The sequence below is a fragment of the Brienomyrus brachyistius genome, chromosome 4 (assembly GCF_023856365.1).
Source record: "Brienomyrus brachyistius isolate T26 chromosome 4, BBRACH_0.4, whole genome shotgun sequence".
Taxonomy (NCBI): Eukaryota; Metazoa; Chordata; class Actinopteri; order Osteoglossiformes; family Mormyridae; genus Brienomyrus; species Brienomyrus brachyistius.
In genome coordinates this window covers 20,711,164-20,730,226 of record NC_064536.1, presented here as the reverse complement: position 1 = coordinate 20,730,226, position 19,063 = coordinate 20,711,164, and the positions used below count along the sequence as shown (strand labels likewise).

The window sequence follows — 19,063 nt, the reverse complement described above, 5'->3', positions numbered from 1 at the left end:
AAGATCAAGAGTGAAATAATCCATTTGATGTGAGATGAGACGACAAAACTTTTCATCAGGGTGACAAGGTAGAATTGAATGTGTAGCAGTCATTACAGCTAAGCCAGCAGATCTGCTGTGTATTAGTGTATCACTGGTTTGTCGGTCCATGGGTGGGTGATGTTCCAGTTGCTTATACAGTGCGTGGTGACCCCTGGAATGCATCACACAAATTGGGGGTACACCCTGAATGGGCTTCCAGTCCATCGCATAGTACAGAAAATCAGGGCTGGGCAATTAATCGAATTTTAATTTCAGTTACAATTTTGGTTTCCAACGGTTATGAAAACAAAATAATCAGGAAAAAAATGATTATTGTGCTGCATTTTGTTTTGCAGTGAAGCTCTAGTTTTCTCTTGTGTTATAAATCAACTTTACAGCCCCTTGGTATTTGTTTCTCAGCTGAATTAATTTTCGAGTTCAATGAAATCCACTGTTAAAAAGACAAGTTTTTTTTTAGAAAGTTCAATAAATACATATTTCTACCGTCAGTGAGTAATTGTATTAAATAACTGTGATCTCAATATTGACCAAAGTAATATTCGCCATAATCGAGCAGCTCTACAGGAAACACCAGTTCATATAACTGCCTCTGACCATAGGTGTCGAGTCCATGGGTCCACACCATCGCAAATTCCGACTGACACTTTTATCGAAATGTAATTTTTATCACAGACACTGTATTTAAAAAGCATAGCCTGATCAAGTCTCCCGGTTTTTGCCATTCTTCCATCTTATGAGCTTCATGTGAAACTCAGAATTTATACTGGGGTACCCCCACACCCCCAGCTCCGCAAGCTAAGACCTCTCCGCTTTTGATGGTGCAATGTTTTCACCAAATTTTGCAGTTTTTTTAATCACTCATGTTACTGTTTTCACTGCAGCTAGATTCACATGTATGTGTTACACATGGAGAGAACATGCTACTTTCACACACAGAGCCGTGCTCAGACCCACGGGGGGCTGAGGCCAACGTGCCGGCCCATTTTATCTTTAAAAATAGCCCGCAGTTTGAAGGTCAGGGGCAATGAATGGCCCTGTGGGTTTATGGACTGTCTGGACGCTTCTCCGGGCTCGCCGGCATCTCCCAACAGCTCACGGCCTTGTTGACAACAGGCCGCTCCATAAATCCAGGCCTACATGCTGTGTGGGCCGAGGCTCCCATTGATCTTCTCCGTTCCCCCGGACCCGAGACAGCAGCCTCCCCTGCCATCCGTCAAACGCACGCCTCTCTGCAGCGTACAGGTGTGGGCACCTGCTTCATAGAAAACAGCTCTGTTTTGCTAAAGGATACATATCGCTATGTCAGACTGGCTGGCTCAGCCAATCACAGGCTTGGTTCGACCCAAGGCCTGTCACTTGCCAACCAATAAGAATTTAAAATAATTATAATAAATTAGAAGAAAGCAAGTCAAAGTTCTCATGTGCTGGCTTAAGCAGCTGTGGTCTCAGGTTCACCTCCAGTGTTATGTGGGTCATTCATGCTCACTTGGTTTAAACACATGGTGTATGAATGGGTCGGCAGTCCCTAGCAGGGAAGTAAGTCCTGCACACTTGGCTCATTTTATTTCCTGGGATTAGGCCCTGGGTCACCTTGGCAACGACTCGCATGCAGTTGTTGAAAATGAATGTATTTATTGAAGAGTATAAAGTAGAAGCGAAATGAAGCAGGGTCTAAAATTTACTATGATTGGCGCTAAATATGTTCAAAGATGGATTTAATAAATTACTAAATTTTTTATTTTAATTAAAATACTAAATTTGCACAATATATTTTACAGTTAGCAAAATAAAATCTAAATCTTTATACTAATACATATTCATAGTTTTGCTACTTAAAGCTGTGAGTGCGAAGCAGAAGCCAGCACATGCTCACAGACGTAACGCATGAGTCTGTCCTCCTGCCTTCCTCGCCCATACAGAAGGGAGTTTAGAGCCTGTCTTCCTTCAATTTCCTGGATATTTTCAAAGCTGTGGCTGTTCTGTGATGGAAGTGTAGGCTTTACCAGGAGCCTATAGGGGATAGACACACATATCCATTATGCTCGCTGTCTTGGAGGGAGAGCAAGTCAGGCTGGCTGTCTCAGAAGACAGGAGCTGTTTGTTAGCCAATTAGTTAATTGACTGTCATTAATTTGTGATTAATGCGAGGTGATCAGAAGTCCAGAAAAATGAGTGTAATATAAGACATGGAAGTGATGTGTTACATCAGCACTGTGTCCATCCGGGGAGTGTAGCTGCATGAGATACTTCCTGTCCTCAGTGCCAGGGCTGCTGTTTGCTGGGAGTCTGCAGGCTCCCCCTGTGACAGGTGGGTTTCCTCCTGTAATCCTGCAGTCCAAAGACTTATAGTTTGGTCAAGCAGTATCTCTGGTCATCATGTGACAACACTGTATGCGTGCCTGGTGATGGTTTGGCATCCTATTCATGGTGTAGCCCTGCTTGTACCCTGTGCTGCCTGTGATCAGTTCCAGCCCCACCCCACAGGTGGGTTATGAACTAACAACCAACAGCACCTGGATCTGCAACACCTGATAAGAGCCCAGATCCAGGTGCTGTTGGTTGTTAGTTCACGACCCACCGGTGGCAGCCTAGAGCAGCCTGTGGACACTAAGCTGTAAAATTAAAAATTATTAGAATTCAACATGGTCTTGTCTTCTCCTCTCACTGCATTTTGGCAGCTGAAAGGGCTTAAATACAACCCCCCCGACCCAAATGTTATTAGCGGTTTCATTTAGTCACAAAATAAAAACCAAATCACGACTTATTCATTCCCAAAGCCCAACAACACAGCCTGGGTCTCTCCCCAGGGAATGTTTAAGCTTTCAGGAGACAGGAATCTCCAAACCAGTGTCGCTTACAATGTATTATGTACAGTAGGAGGAAAATGAGTACTAATTAACTTAACATTTAACAGCCACTCATTTATTTAGGATTAGTCTCACCTCTGATCACTGAAATTAACCATAATTCCATCCATTTGCAGTTTCCACTTATCCAGTAAATGTTCCTGGTAAACCTGGAATCTCTCCCAGAAAACGGAGCCAAGGTAGGAGACCCTGGACGGGATGCCAGTCCATCACAGGGAACAAGGAGGCGGGGGAGACACTGAATGGGATTCCAGTTAACTCTGAGATGAAACTGGAGGGAACTCTACATGAGTAACTGGGGGAGGGAATGAAAACTCCAAAAACGCCTGGAGCAGTGAGGCCACAGCGTCATACATAGTATTTCAGAGCACTTTCCTGAAACACACGCTCAATTTTTAAACCGCCCTTAAAGTCTTTTTTTCACCTCCCTGCAACTACCCCCAATATGTGCAAAATAAAAAAACAGAAAAAAACAAGAAACACATAGAAAATTGTTATCATATGCAAAAAATTTATTTTAAAGGAAATGACATGATAAAACATTGCTGGGGACATGCAGGCCCCTCAGGATTGAGGGAGATATGTATCAAAGTCAGGAAGCTCTGTAGAATCGTTGTCCAGGTACTCGAGGATGACATTGCCCCCGTTGTAGAGCGGGGCGTCTGGGTGGGACAGCAGTGAGAGCAGGGTGTCATCCATCTTCAAGACCCTGCCCGTCTGCGGGTGGCACAGTCTCAGCTTCTGAGGGCAGGAGGCAGGACGAATTCAGATGAAAGTCACATGATACGTGCAAGGAGGGTACAAACCACTGGTGGCACCTGCTACATTCTGGAAACGAGCAGACCTGGTCAATGTCAAATCAAGTCAAGTCAAAAATCACATCAGCCCGGTTCTGCATGCCTATCTGGAAGCAAATGTTCAATACACACCCAACTGAGCGTGACTGTGGGAGCCAACTGAGTCAGTGTGAGCCAGCATCCCCGTGGAAACCTTCTGATCAGAGGGACAGCATCCTAAACCACTGAGCTATCACTGTACTTTGACATCTTTGCTTGTGGATGTGCTTTCGTGTGCATATGAGCAACAGAACCCAGTGTGCTTGGTTCCATTAAATTAAGGTTCCACACACAGACTGGCAGAAGGCGACCTGAAACCAGGATAGTCGTGTATCACCTTGGCTGCTACCACGTTGTTGTTGTTCTTCAGGCCTGCCTGCAAGGCTGCAAAGTCCACCACTCTGCCCACGGTCCACTTTGAGCAGAAGAACATGGGTGAACTGGTCTCCTTGGAGCCTTTGGGCAGAATGACTTGGAAGTACGTTCGTTCTGTCTGCGGGTCAAGAAGAACACAGCTGCATGGGTGGAGATAACAAGCTGAACGAGGAGACTACAAATTCCCCTTTGGCTCCGCCTCCTTTGGCTCCGCCTCCTTTGGCTCCGCCCCTCCCCCACCCAAATGTGCCCACAGGTACCTGTGGCAGCCCCTTGTCCCCAGCAGCGTGGAGCTTCAGCTTCATGAGTGCCACCTTGGCCGCCGTGGCGCTGTTCTTCGCGCCCTTCCGTCCTTTGCTGGTGGACGATGTTGCCTTTGACTCTTCAATGGATGGAGTGACAAATTAAAAAAATAAAAAACAATCTATCTCATTCAAACGCTGTAGTACAAATCTACAGAGCCCCTGCAAAAAATTATACTCATCGCATGCGGACCTGATTATGTCGCATGCCCACCTGAAACTTTCGCGTGGCCAGTTCGCTTTAGCCATCACTTCCATCACCCAGTGGGACATAAACCTTATATTTATTAATCATTCCACTGTGTCCATTCACTGCCAATGACAAAGTGAGCGACAGCAATTTAGTTTTATAGTAATTAGTCCATTAATTCCACCCTTAGTACTTTGAACAGACACAGTACAATGCACACCATTTAATTATGAAATTATTTATACGTATTTATTAATAATTACACAGTGTCAATTTACCAAGACCAACTGTTTTCACAAACCACTACTAAAAAAAACTTTTTAGCTGATGATTTCAGTTGCATATGTATAAACAAATGTATACAATCAATACAGAAATGGATGGGTAGCTTGTACTTAGGCGTAGATATGAGGTCGTACACAATAATGTGAGAGGATAGATTTGACTCTTAATGGATCCAACCCTAAATATCAAAAACACAGTGATGCCCTTGGGTATTCCATCCAATACTGCTACCGATTTGATCGAAGGTTGCTATACTGATCCTGATATTCACAGTGGGGGTGGGGGGGATCGCTCATTGCATTACCCTAATATTTGAGCGCCTTCTTCTACCACCCCCCTCATTGGCAGCAAAAATTAATTTCCTGCTCCCTATAATAATTTAAACATTTAAATGGAAACATTCAGGTCAAAAGCACCAATATTTCAGTATCGATCTGCCCATCCCGTTATACATCTTCAGTCTATTCCCGAAAGCAGATTCGGGGTTAAACCTTAACTCCGACACTGCGGTAAAGTTACCTTTATATTCTGTTATCTTACAAAAAAAAATCAAGCAACACCCCTCTTTACGGGTTAATTCTAATATTTCTGTGTTTACAGTTGCGCTTCACACTCGATAGCTGTCGTCTAGAGTCATTGGCCGTGATTAGACACAGTGCAATAAATACGTATAAAAATACATAATTTGACAAGAACTAAGGATTGAACATATGGACTAAGATATAAATATTTGTCGCTCACTTACAGTCAATGGTAGTGAATGGAGACAGTAGAGCTGTAAATAAAAACATCAGGTTTATGTCCCACTGGGTACCGGAAGTGACGGCTAGAGCATACTAGCCACGCGAAAGTTTCAGGTGAGCGCGCGAAAATATGAGCTTTTTAATTTTTGCACAGGTACCTTCAGGGGCTCCGTACAATCCAGTGCTGCACTGCCCTCGTGTGGACGCACCGAAAAATTACACCAAAATCAGAATCTGCGGTGTGACCCACCTACAATTTTTTTCACAAGTTCCTGGGTAGCTGCCATACGGGGCCCAGGTGTTTCTAGCCTCACACATTTGTGGTCACCTTGATGTCGATGCCTGTTACCAGAATAGAATAATACATTTATATAGATTGCAACATCGATTCCATTTCACACCAGTGTGTGGACAGTCGTGGGATACGTACGCAAGGCAAAAGTGCTTCTGACAGTGTTCACACACAACCGGCATTAGCTCCTTCCCACTGCAGTTTGCGAAAGCACAGTGGTAGGATAAACTGCCACCAGAAGGGGGCGCCTCCTTGACTGCTGGGATCTGAAAAAAGAGGAGAAAAAGGAGCCACCTGAGCGGCTGAACACTGGGGGCGCTGCTGTTTCTTTTGAGTGAATTTTGATGGATTTGCTACTTTAAACCTGAATCAACAATGTTGTTTTTAAAGACTGCTCTGGGGTGTTTTTGCAATAACAATGATACAGGCGATATATAGGACATTTTAAATATACGGTTATATGCTGAAGTAATGTATTATTATGGATACTGGTCACGAATAACATCACACTCGTGTACTGAATAATCACTAAGGAAGACAGATGGATGTTATTAATTCTTGGCTAAATTATCCAAAACATTTAAAACAGAGTAATATAACTAGTGGTGGAGTTGGGTCTCACACCTCTATAGACAGGCTTCGAGTCTCTGCCTGTATTTAGGTTGCATATTCTCCCCCATGTGGGATGTATTCCGCCTCCCGCCAGTACAAAAACATATCCAGTACTAAGGTCAGCCTGATTGGATGTGGATTGGGGAACAATTGAAAAATATTATCGCAAGAGGTCAACCTGGGCACAGACTAATGGGTGTCATGTCAAGAGACGGGACATATCGCGGGACACTGGCTGCCTGCACCGCTGCCCCTGGAATCGTGAAAGACGTCCAGCGCTGCCGGTACCTCGGAGCAAGAGTGAGACCCGCGGCTCCTGTGCTCCACGCTTTAATAAAAGATGGAAAGAAAGTGTAAAGGTGATGCGTTTCCATGGCGATGCTGATCTCCCGATTGTCGCGACATCGCAAGCACGGTGGTAATTATGTTGCACTTACCAAAAAACGCCGGAACATGCGTCGCACACAAAAGGCAGAAAATCTAAGAGGAGAAAAAAAACAAATGCATACGATATGAAGAAACTTGCGTTAAAAAGAAACTGCTACGATAACGGGTAATCAAATATAGCTTAAAATTGAAAAAAAAGGTGCAGTACAGTACCCGAATCAATCAAAGGCTCTTATGACATTTTTAGTACACGACACTGAACGGAGGGGGCGGCATGGTGGTGCAGTGATTAGCACTGTTGCCTCACACCTCTGGGACCCGGGTTTGAATCTCCACCTGGGTCACATGTGTGCAGAGTTTGCATGTTCTCCCCATGTCATCGTGGGGTTTCCTCCGGGTACTCTGGTTTCCCCCCACGGTCCAAAAACATGCTGAGGCTAATTGGACTTGCTAAATTGCCCATAGGTGTGCATGTGTGAGTGCATGGTGTGTGAGTGTGCCCTGCGATGGGCTGGCCCCCCATCCTGGGTTGTGCCCATTGCTTCCGGGATAGGCTCCGGACCTCCCGCGACCCAGTAGGATAAGTGGTTTGGAAAATGGATGGATGGATGGACACTGAACGGACTGATTGCGGCCTGTAGCCAGGGCTGGACTGGGACAAAAAAAGGGCCCTGGCATTTTTGCTTAGACCGGCCCACCACAATCGGTCAGACACAACCAACAAGTACACCATCGTTGCGGTCCCTGTAGATATGCATATCTACTGTTCCATTCCCAAAAATTGACTATACATAAGGACAGAGAGAAATGATTGAATAATTAAAATAATCAAATAGCATCATCTAAGTTTTTCTAAAGAAGGGCTGTCGACGGCCGTTATGTGTTTTAAAGGGTTACCATTAGAATAGTCAGCAGAAGTTGCAATTGAATAAGTTAACTCTGCTAACCTAGCTACAAAAACAATGCAAAATAGCTTATGCTGTGTAATTTGACATTAGCTGACTGAGTCGCTAGTGCAGTAATAGACTGATAATATGACAGACTTTATAATAGTGACAACGATTAGTTTGTTTTATTATAATTAGGGGTGGGCATGGATTATTTTTTTTATCATAGCTTGCATAGTATAAGACCCAGCTCCCAACTTTGTGAATAGATTAACGGCAATATTTTTTTATCGCGCAATAAGAGTCTCGCATTAACACAGCTCGTTAACGCCGATAACGGCCCCCTATTATAATATTCATTAATTTAGGTAAATCATCATCTTCCTCGTGGCCCAGCCAGGCCCACACACGCTATCCCGCTGCATCCGCCCTGTTTAACACTCCCTCCCTGTTAAATCATGTAGCTACCATGCTTACCGTTTCAACTACACTCTCCCTCTCCTCCTGCTCACTCTGTCTCTGTCCCTCCTTGACTTCACTGTCAGACACCTGCTCCTCTGCCTGGGTGCCGCCATGACTAGTCACCTCTCCTCCATGTGCTATGTTCACCTGTTTAGTGTCGTCAGGCAATGTTACTGTTGGCTTGGAAACCGAAGCTACAGCACTAAACATGTCGGTTATTTTTGCACATGTTGAGGGATCAACCTCTAGATTTTTTTTTGGCCCGCAACTTCTCTGCACCCCCCTTGCACTTTTGCTTCTCCATCCTAAATCCACTGATTTCTGGCTCTGGCCACTGACTGCATCTGACACAAGAAACAGAGGGGAGGGGTCGAGCCTGTTAAGAGATGATTAGATCAGCCCAGTGTCAGTATAGAAAATGAACCAATGGGCCGATGTCCCTGCTTTATGGGCCGGTCGTTGGCCAATTAAAAAAAAAAAATAATTCATATTAAATCGACCAGCCCCCAAGTGCGTCGGCCGACCAGGCATTTGCCCGGTATGCCAGATTACCAGTCCAGCCCTGCCTGTAGCTCACTGAGAAATAGAGCGTCTGTGTTCAGCCGTAATAACTCGACTTAATATAATATAAAATGTAATATAACAGAGATCTGCATTCACTCGTCCACTGTATACAGGTACAATAAAGTTAAGACTGACCCTAAGACAGTGTGGCTGGATGGCAGGACTACCAAAGCAGAGTCTCTGTGCACACTAGTGTAAAAGGCAATCTGTAAGCATGGAAGAGTTTAAATATAGGGTGAACTGCTGCTTATTTCCATTTTGATTTTAATATCCCACGTCCAACAGTAAAAACCATTTGAATGGGTACACACATGCATTTCTTCACCATTATTTGCCGATGCGGGCAGGTTTAACCAGTTAACCGTGTTTCTGTCTGGGCAGTCAGGACTAGGGCCATGACAACAAGATCGGAAGACGCGGATTAATAGCGCCGTGTTAATATTTTGAATAATCAGATTAAGCCGTATCCTCACCTTTCTGGTTACAGGTTTCAACCTCACAGTGCTCACCGATATCCAGCTCGGCCATTTTACCCTGACATCATCTTTTTTTCAAATGTGTCTCGCCCCGTAATGGTTGGGCAGTGTCACGTGAGGCTCAGGCTCCACCCCCAGAGATCGGGGGTGTTGTTGCAGGAAATTCCACAGTAATAGCACGGCCGGGTAGCAGATACTGATGAGAAAGCTGTTAAATCGTGCGCTTTTGAAACCCCCATCCGTGTTAGTTTTAATGTCGCTTTACGGCATATTTCTTGATGCTCGTGTGTGTCCGTGCACAAATGAGAAGAAAATCATTTTGTATTAGAAAAACTGACCCGGTTGAAAAAGATTACATTAGAAACGGTGCCCCAATTAAATCTTAATCTTAAATCTTAAATACCCAAAACGATGCCGGTATCAAGATATGAGCATGCGCTTGGGGGAGATTTCTCAGTTATCTGGGCATCTAGTTGGAAGTCACGATTGTCCAATAACAATGCTCCTTAGCTAAACCCTTATTGTACAATCATGACTTCTATCTTTAAATGAATCCAGCTAATTGAGAAATACTGCTTGGAGGGATACCCCTCGGGTCTCCAAATTCAAAGAACTCTTATTACAACATATTCATAAATAAAATAAGTACAGATTTCATTTTCCTATTAAACAGACCTATTGCATAATCATTCGCGGCAGATTTTAGTAGTTTTATTATTTTAGTTTTAAATTGATCATTTAAAGTAGGTATATGTTTTTTGGTCGGAGTGTGACCTCCCAGCTATCTGTCTACGGAATCGCGATGTTGAAAGATTTGTAATGTGGATTAAGCTGGATATATGTTAATCACACACACAAAACCTGTAATCATCTACGTGTTTACTCAAAGTGTGTCGTTTTTACAGTCGGTTTGGTTTCTTGTAGCAGTTCAACAATTTATGGCAAACAAGCTTAAGAGCAAAACTTAATAAGCTACCCAATGAATTGTACAATTGTACGTTTTCAGCTTGGAGGTCATTTTCAAATGCTTGAATCTGTTTACATCCACGCTTCGCCCCATTCCCTCCTTCCAGGCGTCAAGTTTCAGGAAGTTACAGGTGTGTACTTATGGTCTGAAACCAGTGCTTGGGGTACTGGAACAGCAACTATTCTGGTCGCCACATTTCACCCGTTTTCAGCACGATCGCGACCATAAGTAATTTTAAAATATGAGTAAAATATCCAAGATGTTCAAAGGCGGCTCCTCAAAGCCCAAGAAAAGTGCTACTCCCCAAGAGGCGATCCACAGGCTGAGGGAGACGGAGGAGATGTTAACCAAGAAGCAGGAGTACCTGGAGAAGAAGATCGAGCAAGAGATTGCCATCGCCAAAAAGAATGGGACCAAAAATAAACGAGGTATCGTATTGAAGAACGATAACATTGCAAAGAGCAAAAATACATCGTATCGCACATATAAGTGTTTCCTTACCCACCAGGCCTTAATTATTTTACCGACTGTGGAACAGATCGGGGAAAAAAAGCGGGATGTAATGTGACTTAGTTGCGCAGCATTAATGAAATGGTCGATATGTTGTGGAGTCTAACTCTTTGTGAAAAAATAAGAACAAAGAAATGCGATACCAACAAGCAAAGGTTTGCACAAACATGAAACTTCCAGTTTTACAACAATGCTCTCATTCGGTGTGTAGTTCACCGAAAAAAGAAAGCAAATAGGAAGCGATGTATGTTAATATGCGCGTAGCAAGGCTTAATGTAATTGCCTTTGCAATTGTAAACAAGACTTTTAAAAACGTTTTTGTGAAGAACTCCTCACTTCTCGGTTTCATTTCAGATGTATTTGCTATATTCAGTATGCTTTAAGCTTGTGGCTCTGAAAAAAACTTAGTACTCGTTTGTTTTACGAATGCAGCAATTTAAGGAATGTATTTTACAATAGGGCTAAAAGAGCAGAGTTGCCAAACTTGAATGGTGAGAGTATCGTAGCAGAAGATGAGGCTCTGAATCACCATGTCGCCCTGGAATACAGCCGCACAAAGCCTGGTTTGGCCTGCGTCTGTACTGGGAACGCCTAACCATACAATCAAAATACTTGTTTATGCTGCTTAAAATCAGCGTGCTGCTAGACTTTACTAATTCGATCTAGACAATTTTGATAATAGGTTATGCGAAATAAATGTTTGACGCTTTTGAGATGTCTTTGCACGGTTTTGTTTATTCTTTCATAAGCGGGAACTAAAGGTGTAATTGCCTCTCTTAGGGTGTCTTAATTCGACTAATTTAGCATCAGTTTCAAAGTTTTGAACTTATTTGTTTTAAATTTGTGTTTCATGTACTGCAACTATCTTTACCAGCACTCTGCTTGGTAAAGATTCCCAGGTCGATCCGATTTTCCTATGCATTTTTGTTCATGTCAGTCTCAGTAACGCATGAGCCAGATGAAACCATCACAGTATTTCACAGTGAATGTCCTTGGATTAAGGGGGCGGCATGGTGGTGCAGTGGTTAGCACTGTTGCCTCACACCTCTGGGACCCGGGTTCGAGTCTCCGCCTGGGTCACATGTGTGTGTGTTCTCACCATGTCGTCGTGGGGTTTCCTCCATGCTGAGGCTAAATTGAATGCATGTGTGAGTGAATGGTGTGTGAGTGTGCCCGGCGATGGGCTGGCCCTCCATCCTGGGTAGTTCCCTGCCTCGTGCCCATTGCTTCCGGGATAGGCTCCGGATCCCCCGCGACCCAGTAGGATAAGCGGTTTGGATAATGGATGGATGGATGGATGGATGGATGTCCTTGGATTACCCCAGATGTTGGTCATCCATGTTTTCCTCTACAGCTGCTTTATCTGCATTAGTTTTGATAGGGAATTCACAGTGCCCTTAGTTGAGGTCTTGTGTATATGAAACTTATGTTTATCACAAAGGACACGTTTCATAGGTAGTCAGTGTTGTCAGGGTTGTCAGTGTTGGGCCCATGAGCAACACCCGCAATCCCAGTAGTGGCAGGGACACGGGAAGCTAGTTGACTCCCCAAAACAAGCTTTCAAATGCAATAAATGAAAAGTAGCCTGTTTCCCCACAGGGATGAATAACTAGTGTATCATTATTTTATTGTTTTATTTTATGTAAAGGGTTTACCATATGGTCTGTTGACTTCCTTTCTTATTTGTAATGTTAAGCAGTCACTGGTTTTCAATAGTGAATCAGAGCAAGACCAAAACATGGAAACACTGAGGAGAACCTTAAAAGCTGAATATTCCAGAAAAAAAACAACTCCCGTTCCACCCCCAGCTGCCCTCCAGGCCCTCAAGAGAAAGAAGCGTCTGGAGCAGCATCTGACGAAGATTGACGGCACACTCTCCACCATTGAGTTTCAGCGGGAGGCGCTGGAGAACGCCAACACCAACACAGAGGTGCTGAAGAACATGGGATATGCTGCCAAGGCCATGAAGGGCATTCATCAGAACATGTGAGTGGTCCGGGCTGGAGGATGTGGCAGCTCTTCTGGATCCAAATGCCCATTTGGACGGTGTTTCTCAACCCCATCCTCGGAAACCCCTCCCCAGATCATCCACATTGTTTCTCCCTCCCGGCGGTCAGCCAATCAAGCGCTCAGGGATCGGGTTGAGAAACTCTGCATTTAAAGTCCGTTGTTGTAGATGCATGGAATAATAAGACATAATTAGCAGCATTAGCTTCTCCATGAACTGAGTTATTGTTCTGCTTACATTGATGGACTCCCGAGTTTGCATTCAGCAAAAACCTTTCGGCTGTCTGCTCCAGGGACCTGGAGAAGATCGATTCGCTGATGCAAGACATCACAGAGCAGCAGGAGGTAGCAGAGGAGATAAGCAACGCCATCACACAACCATTCGGGGAGGATTTTGATGAGGTAAACCAGTCATGTAGTACCTTCTGTTGCATCCCCTGTGAGATGTGCTGAAACCGTTTAGATCTTAAGCAGTTTTGCACCCAAGACTTACATCTTCCGTTGCTGGTGGCTTTCAGGACGAGCTGCTTGCTGAGCTGGAGCAGCTGCAGCAAGAGGACATGGAGGAGAGCATGAAGAGTATGGGCAAGCTGCCCAGCGTGCCCGCCACCTCTCTGCCCGCACTGCCGAGGCAGAAGACAGGTGAGCACTCGCTTCCAAGGAGAAGCGCCTACCAGCATCTCAGACACACTTAAAGGTTCGAGATGTATTGTCATATGTAATTAAGCACAGGATCTAGTAAAATACAATTAATTTCTCCCTGGTGTGTCTCCTCGCATACAAGATAAACATAAATACAAAGTAAATAGCCAAGTAAAAGCAGCAGCAGTGTGACATGTAGCACCAAGAGGGTGTAGTAATAGGATGATATAAATAACAAGGTCAACACTCCTATACACCGTAGGTGTGAGAGAACCTCAGGAACTTCACAGCTTTGTAGTGGAAGGAAACGGTTAACTAGTCCTTTTGTTATTTATTAAAAGGTGTGTATATTTGAGTATATTGAGGGATTAAGATCTTTTGACTGTAAGTTGGCCCAGTGTGGTCTGATTTTCTACCAAGTATAATCTTAGTCAGTTTCTCCGACCAGTCACTGCAACATTGTCCTGACTTTCGGGCTCCCTGAAATGAGAAGGGTTTAAGTGCCCCAGGGGATCCCTCTTCTGAACTAAGCGGTCGGCTTCATTACCGCCCAGAGAGGCTCGGCCAGCAGCACACACAGACGTGTGTAAACCACACGGGTGGTTTCGGGTGACTGTCTACTTCAGCCATGGACTAAAGACGCCATTGTATTGTGTTGCCCTTGTTTCACAGCCACCAAGACGAAGAAGAAGGTCGAGGATGATGACGATATGGAGACCCTGGCTTCCTGGGCAACATAACATGTTTATATTCGTAGACATGCGCGTACACAGGCCATGACGGTGCAGTTTGTCAGGCAGTATTTGCCGAACTGACACGTTTGTGTTTTGTGTGTTTTTTTTTTCTTTTTATTATTTGTAAAGTGTATATTTATAAATGGTCTTAAAGAGAGCATATGAAGACCCACATCCTCTATCGGCTCTTTTAGTGCTGATTCACAATCGGAGTGGATTTCGTGCAGTGATTACAATCTCGTTGATTGTCTGTGGTGATGCAGCGGACTGTACATGTAATTGTAATGTTTTCATTCTCAGTTTTTTTAGTTTATCACTACAGCTTTTTTTATCTATACCATGTATATTTTTGAAGTAAATTGTAAATTTTGGGTAGTCTACTTATTTCGATAAATTACCAACTTTTAAAGTAATCAGCCTGCGAATATACGTTTGAATATCAGTCCATTTTACCTTTAGTACTGTAACGTCTTCCTGCCAAAATGCTGTCGTATTCTGTATACGACCTCCTAAGTGTGGTTACAGATCTAGGTGCCAGATGACCACAATGTCTTATGTGTATCTTTTTGAATATATTTTTGGAGCCTTCCTCAGGTAGCATAGGGCACAAGGCTGGGCTCAACGCTGGATGGGATGCCAGTCCATCGTAGGGCAGATGTACTAAACTATACTGCGTGGGGTATTGAGAGACACCAGTTGGTACAAATGTGTCTCTTTGGACGGAGGGAGGAAACCCATGTAACACATGTGGATTGCACACGTTGAGCTTTGGCAATAACATTGGGGCTGCATTGGGATGCATGTGGACACCACTGTGGTGGAAAATGACAGGAATCATCCCCTTTGGAAACATAGCACTCCGATCCCATACATTGTTCTATGTAACTCTTAGTCATGAAAAGGTAAATATACCTGTTATAGCAGGGGTATTCAACTGGCAGACTCCAAAACATTTTAATCTGGGCAATCGTTCCCCTCCAGCAAATTTTGTCATCAGGGACCCCCCCATACCCCCTCCATCCCACTTAAAGTATTTCATTTTCTTTGACCGCTGGCTGTCATGTTAACATACTGATGTATAGCAAGAGAATTTCTGATTGTAAACAGTCAAGCCCCAAATCGTCATGGTCCTGCTTATTCATTGTTTTACATAATGTAAATGAAGCTTTGGTGTGACATGTTGTTTGCCTATTTCTGGTATATCCTGTCAAAAAAAGATGATTTAGACTCTTTATATTAAACAATTTTACTACTACATTGTATCATCTGTTAGCTTTTTGGGGCTGTGTTAGTCACCCCATCTTCTGTTATGATGTCATATATACCGAAAAGCCAAAACTTTATGGCCACCTGCCCATTATGCTGTTGGTCCGCTGTGTAGCCACCAGGACAGCTGTGACCCACAGACACATGGGCTCAACTGGACCTCTGAAGGTGTCCTATGGTATTTGGTACCATGGTGTCAGCAGGAGATCCTTTAAGACCTCTAAGATGCATGGTGGAGCCACTGCAGATTGGGCTTGCTGTTCCAGCACTTCCCAGAGATGCTCTATATCAGGGGTCATCAACAGAGCTACTTCATGGGTACTGAGCCATACGAAGGGCTACCAGTCTGAAACGCCCTCCTAAACTTATCTAAACTTCATGTATAATAAACATGTTTTAAATGCTTTTTTAACAGTTGTGAACTCACTGATTTACTGGTGTAACGATGGCTGTCCCGTCTGGTATGGAGTAACAAAAGTGCTACTGTGGCACATCTGATGAGAAATTTTACACACAGTCACGCGGCCTTGGACTTCACAATTCCTAAAGCAGACAGTGATGCTGCTGGTCAGAACATTCTCCATGGTGCCCCTGTAGAACATGATGAGGATATGGTGTGGAGGTCTTGCACACTGCAGCTGCTTTAGGAGGTGGAGATGCTGTGACTAGGGTAGTGGTGTTGATAGCAGATACACTGCTGGTCGGTACGGCAGTAGCTCTCCAGGGGTTTGTTATGGTGGGAACAGACCTTGTCCTGCAGATGTACAGTGGCATCAGTCAGCTTGTGCTTCTTAAAAGCTGGAGACACATAGTGAGGCTGGAGGTGAGATTCACAGTAAGAGGCCAGACACACCAGGCAGGACTTGACAGCTTTATGTTTTTTCCCAGTACAGACGTCACACTCCACATCTCCAGGTCCAGCATAATGGTCAGCAGGAGTAGCTGCTTGTAGTCCAGTCTTCCTCAGTTTCTCCACTGCTTCAGCCTTTTCCAGGCAGGTTTATTACAGCTCTGATTGTTTTGAACTTCATAATTGGATATTGGCATTTTCAGGTATGGAACTATTTTAAAGCCATTTTATAACCTGACACTGTTGTCTGATTTCATTTCAGTATTCTGTACTCTCGTGGCTAAAGGCTAAATTCTAGCTTTACAGTCCGCAGATTCAGAGGAAGATACATTCAGCACATGCTGACTATTAAACCTCAATCTATGTTTGATAACCACTGTACAGTTAAATTTATATATCTATAGGCTTATAAGTGCAAAATGTTGAATGAGGAGTCAGAAAACGTAAACTGCTGAAAGGCTATAGTTTATTAATTAATTGGTTTTCAAAATTCTTAGTAAAATACAGAAATGATTCAAAAACATCAGGACTATTCAATCAAAGCAATCATCATTCATTTTCCATGCAGGTTATCATTGTTGAATTTATACTAATTTTAAACTCTGTAAATCACTGTATGATTTAATATTTCATGATTTGACAAAATCATTTTAATTTGAAGGAAGTATTATTCTAAACAATTTCTGATCATAATCTCTTATTATTATTTAAAGAAGTCAAACCAATATAATATAATATAACAGAATAGAACAGTAATAGGTTATTCCTCCCCAAAGGGATATTGTCTTTTCGCCTGCCCCATCTCGCTCTCCTTGACACAGTCAGACTGTCAGGACCAGTCCCTGCCTTATCTGTTGTCTCTCTCTTCGGCTAGCAGCTGCTTCCTTACCGTCATGGATTCAAAAATCTCTATGTTAGATACACATTTGTTATGTTCAAGTATTTGCTGTATTGTTTCTGGTTTTCGTGCTTTTGTTCTTAATGATCCCTGCTTGTATCCAGTTCTGTGGCTACGTCCTGTTTCACCTTTGTCCCCAGGATCTCCTGTGTAGCCCTAGTCCCAAGCATTCAGTTGAGTAATAATGACCTTCACATGTTCCTTGTAGCACCAAGTCTCTAGTCTTTGGTTGACTGTAATGGGTTGCGCCTGTTTACCCACACCGTGGATGGTCATTTACCATGGCCAGTCGTGACAGAGACAGACATACAAACGAGATCACTGCACAGGGCCCTAAAATATTACATTATAACTGGAGTGGAAATGTATTAATTTTTATCTTGGTTGTGGTTTTGTCTCTCAATGTTCTGCCATCTCTCTGCTACTGGATTCATGACTTCTTAACTGGCAGGAAACAGGTTGTGAAGACAGGCAACCACATTTCAGATCCCATCTTCCTCAGCACTGGTGTCCCACAAGGACGTGTTTTCTCTCCCCTGCTTTACACCAACGACTGTATCTCACACTCTGCGAAACTCCTTAAGTTTTCAGGTGATACCACCCTGATTGGACTCATAATACATGGGGATGAGTCCAACTACAGACAGGAAGTAAGTCGACTGGTGTTCTGGTGTGATGTAAACAATTTAGACTTGAACACACAAAAAAACGGTGGAAATGACCACTGACTTCCGGAAAAATCCCTCAGCACCACCTCCTTTGGTCATACGGAACACTACTATTAGCAGAGCTGAAACCGTCAAATTTCTGGGCATCATAAGACCTCAGATGGGACACAAATATCACCTCCATCACTACAAAGGCCCAATAGCGCCTATACTTCTTGCGTCAGCTAAAGAGATTTAAGCTGTCGCAGAAGCTCATGTCTAAGTTCTACACGGCTGCAGTAGAATCAATTATTATGTCCTCCATCTGTGTCAGCTCCATCGCACTCTAAGAGGAGACTACAGCGTATAGTGCGATGTGCGGAGAAGATCATTGGCTGTCAGCTCCATCGCACTCTAAGAGGAGACTGCAGCGTATAGTGCGATGTGCGGAGAAGATCATTGGCTGTCAGCTCCCCCCTCTTGAAGCACTTTACTCATCTCGGATGAAGAACAGAGCCAAAGAAATAATGTCTGACCCTCCCCATCCTGGCCACTCCCTTTTCCAGCATCTTCTTTCCCAACGAAAGCAAAGAGCCCTGAGCACATGGACAAAATTGTCACCTAAACAGCTTCTTCCCCCAGGCCATCGCCCATCTAAATAAGGACCCATGAGAAACTGTCATAATGGAACCACTCACTGTTCAAGCTTCATTATCATATTTTAAGTAACTGAACTCATCTGCACTGTACTTAAGCTCTTTGCACATCACATCCATCCATTATCTCTTTATTTTAGTTATATTGTCCACATGCTTGACTCAGCATTGCACATCGCCTGTAAAAAATCCTTGTACCTTTTAGATGTTTATTTGTATGTGTGTTTTGTTTATGTCATACCACCTGCACCAATAGAAATGCCTTGTACTTCTCTGTACTTGACGAATAAAAAGATTCTGAGTTACACCCGTATATAATCCAGATGTATAATTTATAAGAAATCTGGATACCTGTATTTTTTAATATCCATATTTATGTTTGTCATTTCCACCTTTCCACATGAAAGGTCAGGAGGCAGCGGGAGAGAGAAAGAGAAGCTCCTCTAGCAGAAGGAAATGAAACACAATAAAACACAATAAAACACAGTAAAACACACTTCACCTCATACAGGGAGAGAGAAGCGTGTGTGTGAACAGACTCACATTGTAAGAATTCTGCTCTGGTC

General features: G+C 43.6%; 2 protein-coding genes across 2 annotated transcripts; one reads left to right on the top strand and one right to left on the bottom strand.

The window, feature by feature from the left end:
* Positions 1 to 2,890: 2,890 nt before the first annotated feature.
* zfand1 (zinc finger, AN1-type domain 1) lies at positions 2,891 to 9,435 on the bottom strand. The gene is made up of 8 exons (XM_049009965.1): positions 9,318 to 9,435; positions 6,982 to 7,024; positions 6,833 to 6,872; positions 6,071 to 6,198; positions 5,891 to 5,982; positions 4,381 to 4,502; positions 4,083 to 4,238; positions 2,891 to 3,650 (listed from the first exon to the last, which is right to left on the bottom strand). Exons 1-8 carry the CDS (start codon positions 9,370 to 9,372, stop codon positions 3,474 to 3,476), a joined length of 813 nt encoding a protein of 270 aa, XP_048865922.1. The 5' UTR covers positions 9,373 to 9,435; the 3' UTR covers positions 2,891 to 3,473.
* An 892-nt stretch (positions 9,436 to 10,327) lies between these two features.
* Positions 10,328 to 15,858, top strand: chmp4c (charged multivesicular body protein 4C). The gene is made up of 5 exons (XM_049009971.1): positions 10,328 to 10,715; positions 12,606 to 12,783; positions 13,098 to 13,206; positions 13,323 to 13,446; positions 14,119 to 15,858. The coding sequence occupies exons 1-5, from the start codon at positions 10,529 to 10,531 to the stop codon at positions 14,184 to 14,186; spliced, it is 666 nt and encodes a 221-aa protein (XP_048865928.1). The 5' UTR covers positions 10,328 to 10,528; the 3' UTR covers positions 14,187 to 15,858.
* Positions 15,859 to 19,063: the final 3,205 nt, after the last annotated feature.

What these genes read in the sequence shown, in the direction of transcription:
- zfand1 (XM_049009965.1), bottom strand. Translation starts at nt 9,372, where the DNA reads ATGGCCGAGCTGGATATCGGTGAGCACTGTGAGGTTGAAACCTGTAAC. An exon ending in CAGAAGCACTTTTGCCTTGC is followed by an intron (nt 5,983 to 6,070) that starts GTACGTATCCCA and finishes TTCTGGTAACAG; the next exon opens with GCATCGACATCAAGGTGACC. An exon ending in GGGACAAGGGGCTGCCACAG is followed by an intron (nt 4,239 to 4,380) that starts GTACCTGTGGGC and finishes CTTGACCCGCAG; the next exon opens with ACAGAACGAACGTACTTCCA.
- chmp4c (XM_049009971.1), top strand. Translation starts at nt 10,529, where the DNA reads ATGAGTAAAATATCCAAGATGTTCAAAGGCGGCTCCTCAAAGCCCAAG. An exon ending in TGGGACCAAAAATAAACGAG is followed by an intron (nt 10,716 to 12,605) that starts GTATCGTATTGA and finishes TTCCACCCCCAG; the next exon opens with CTGCCCTCCAGGCCCTCAAG. An exon ending in ACTGCCGAGGCAGAAGACAG is followed by an intron (nt 13,447 to 14,118) that starts GTGAGCACTCGC and finishes CTTGTTTCACAG; the next exon opens with CCACCAAGACGAAGAAGAAG.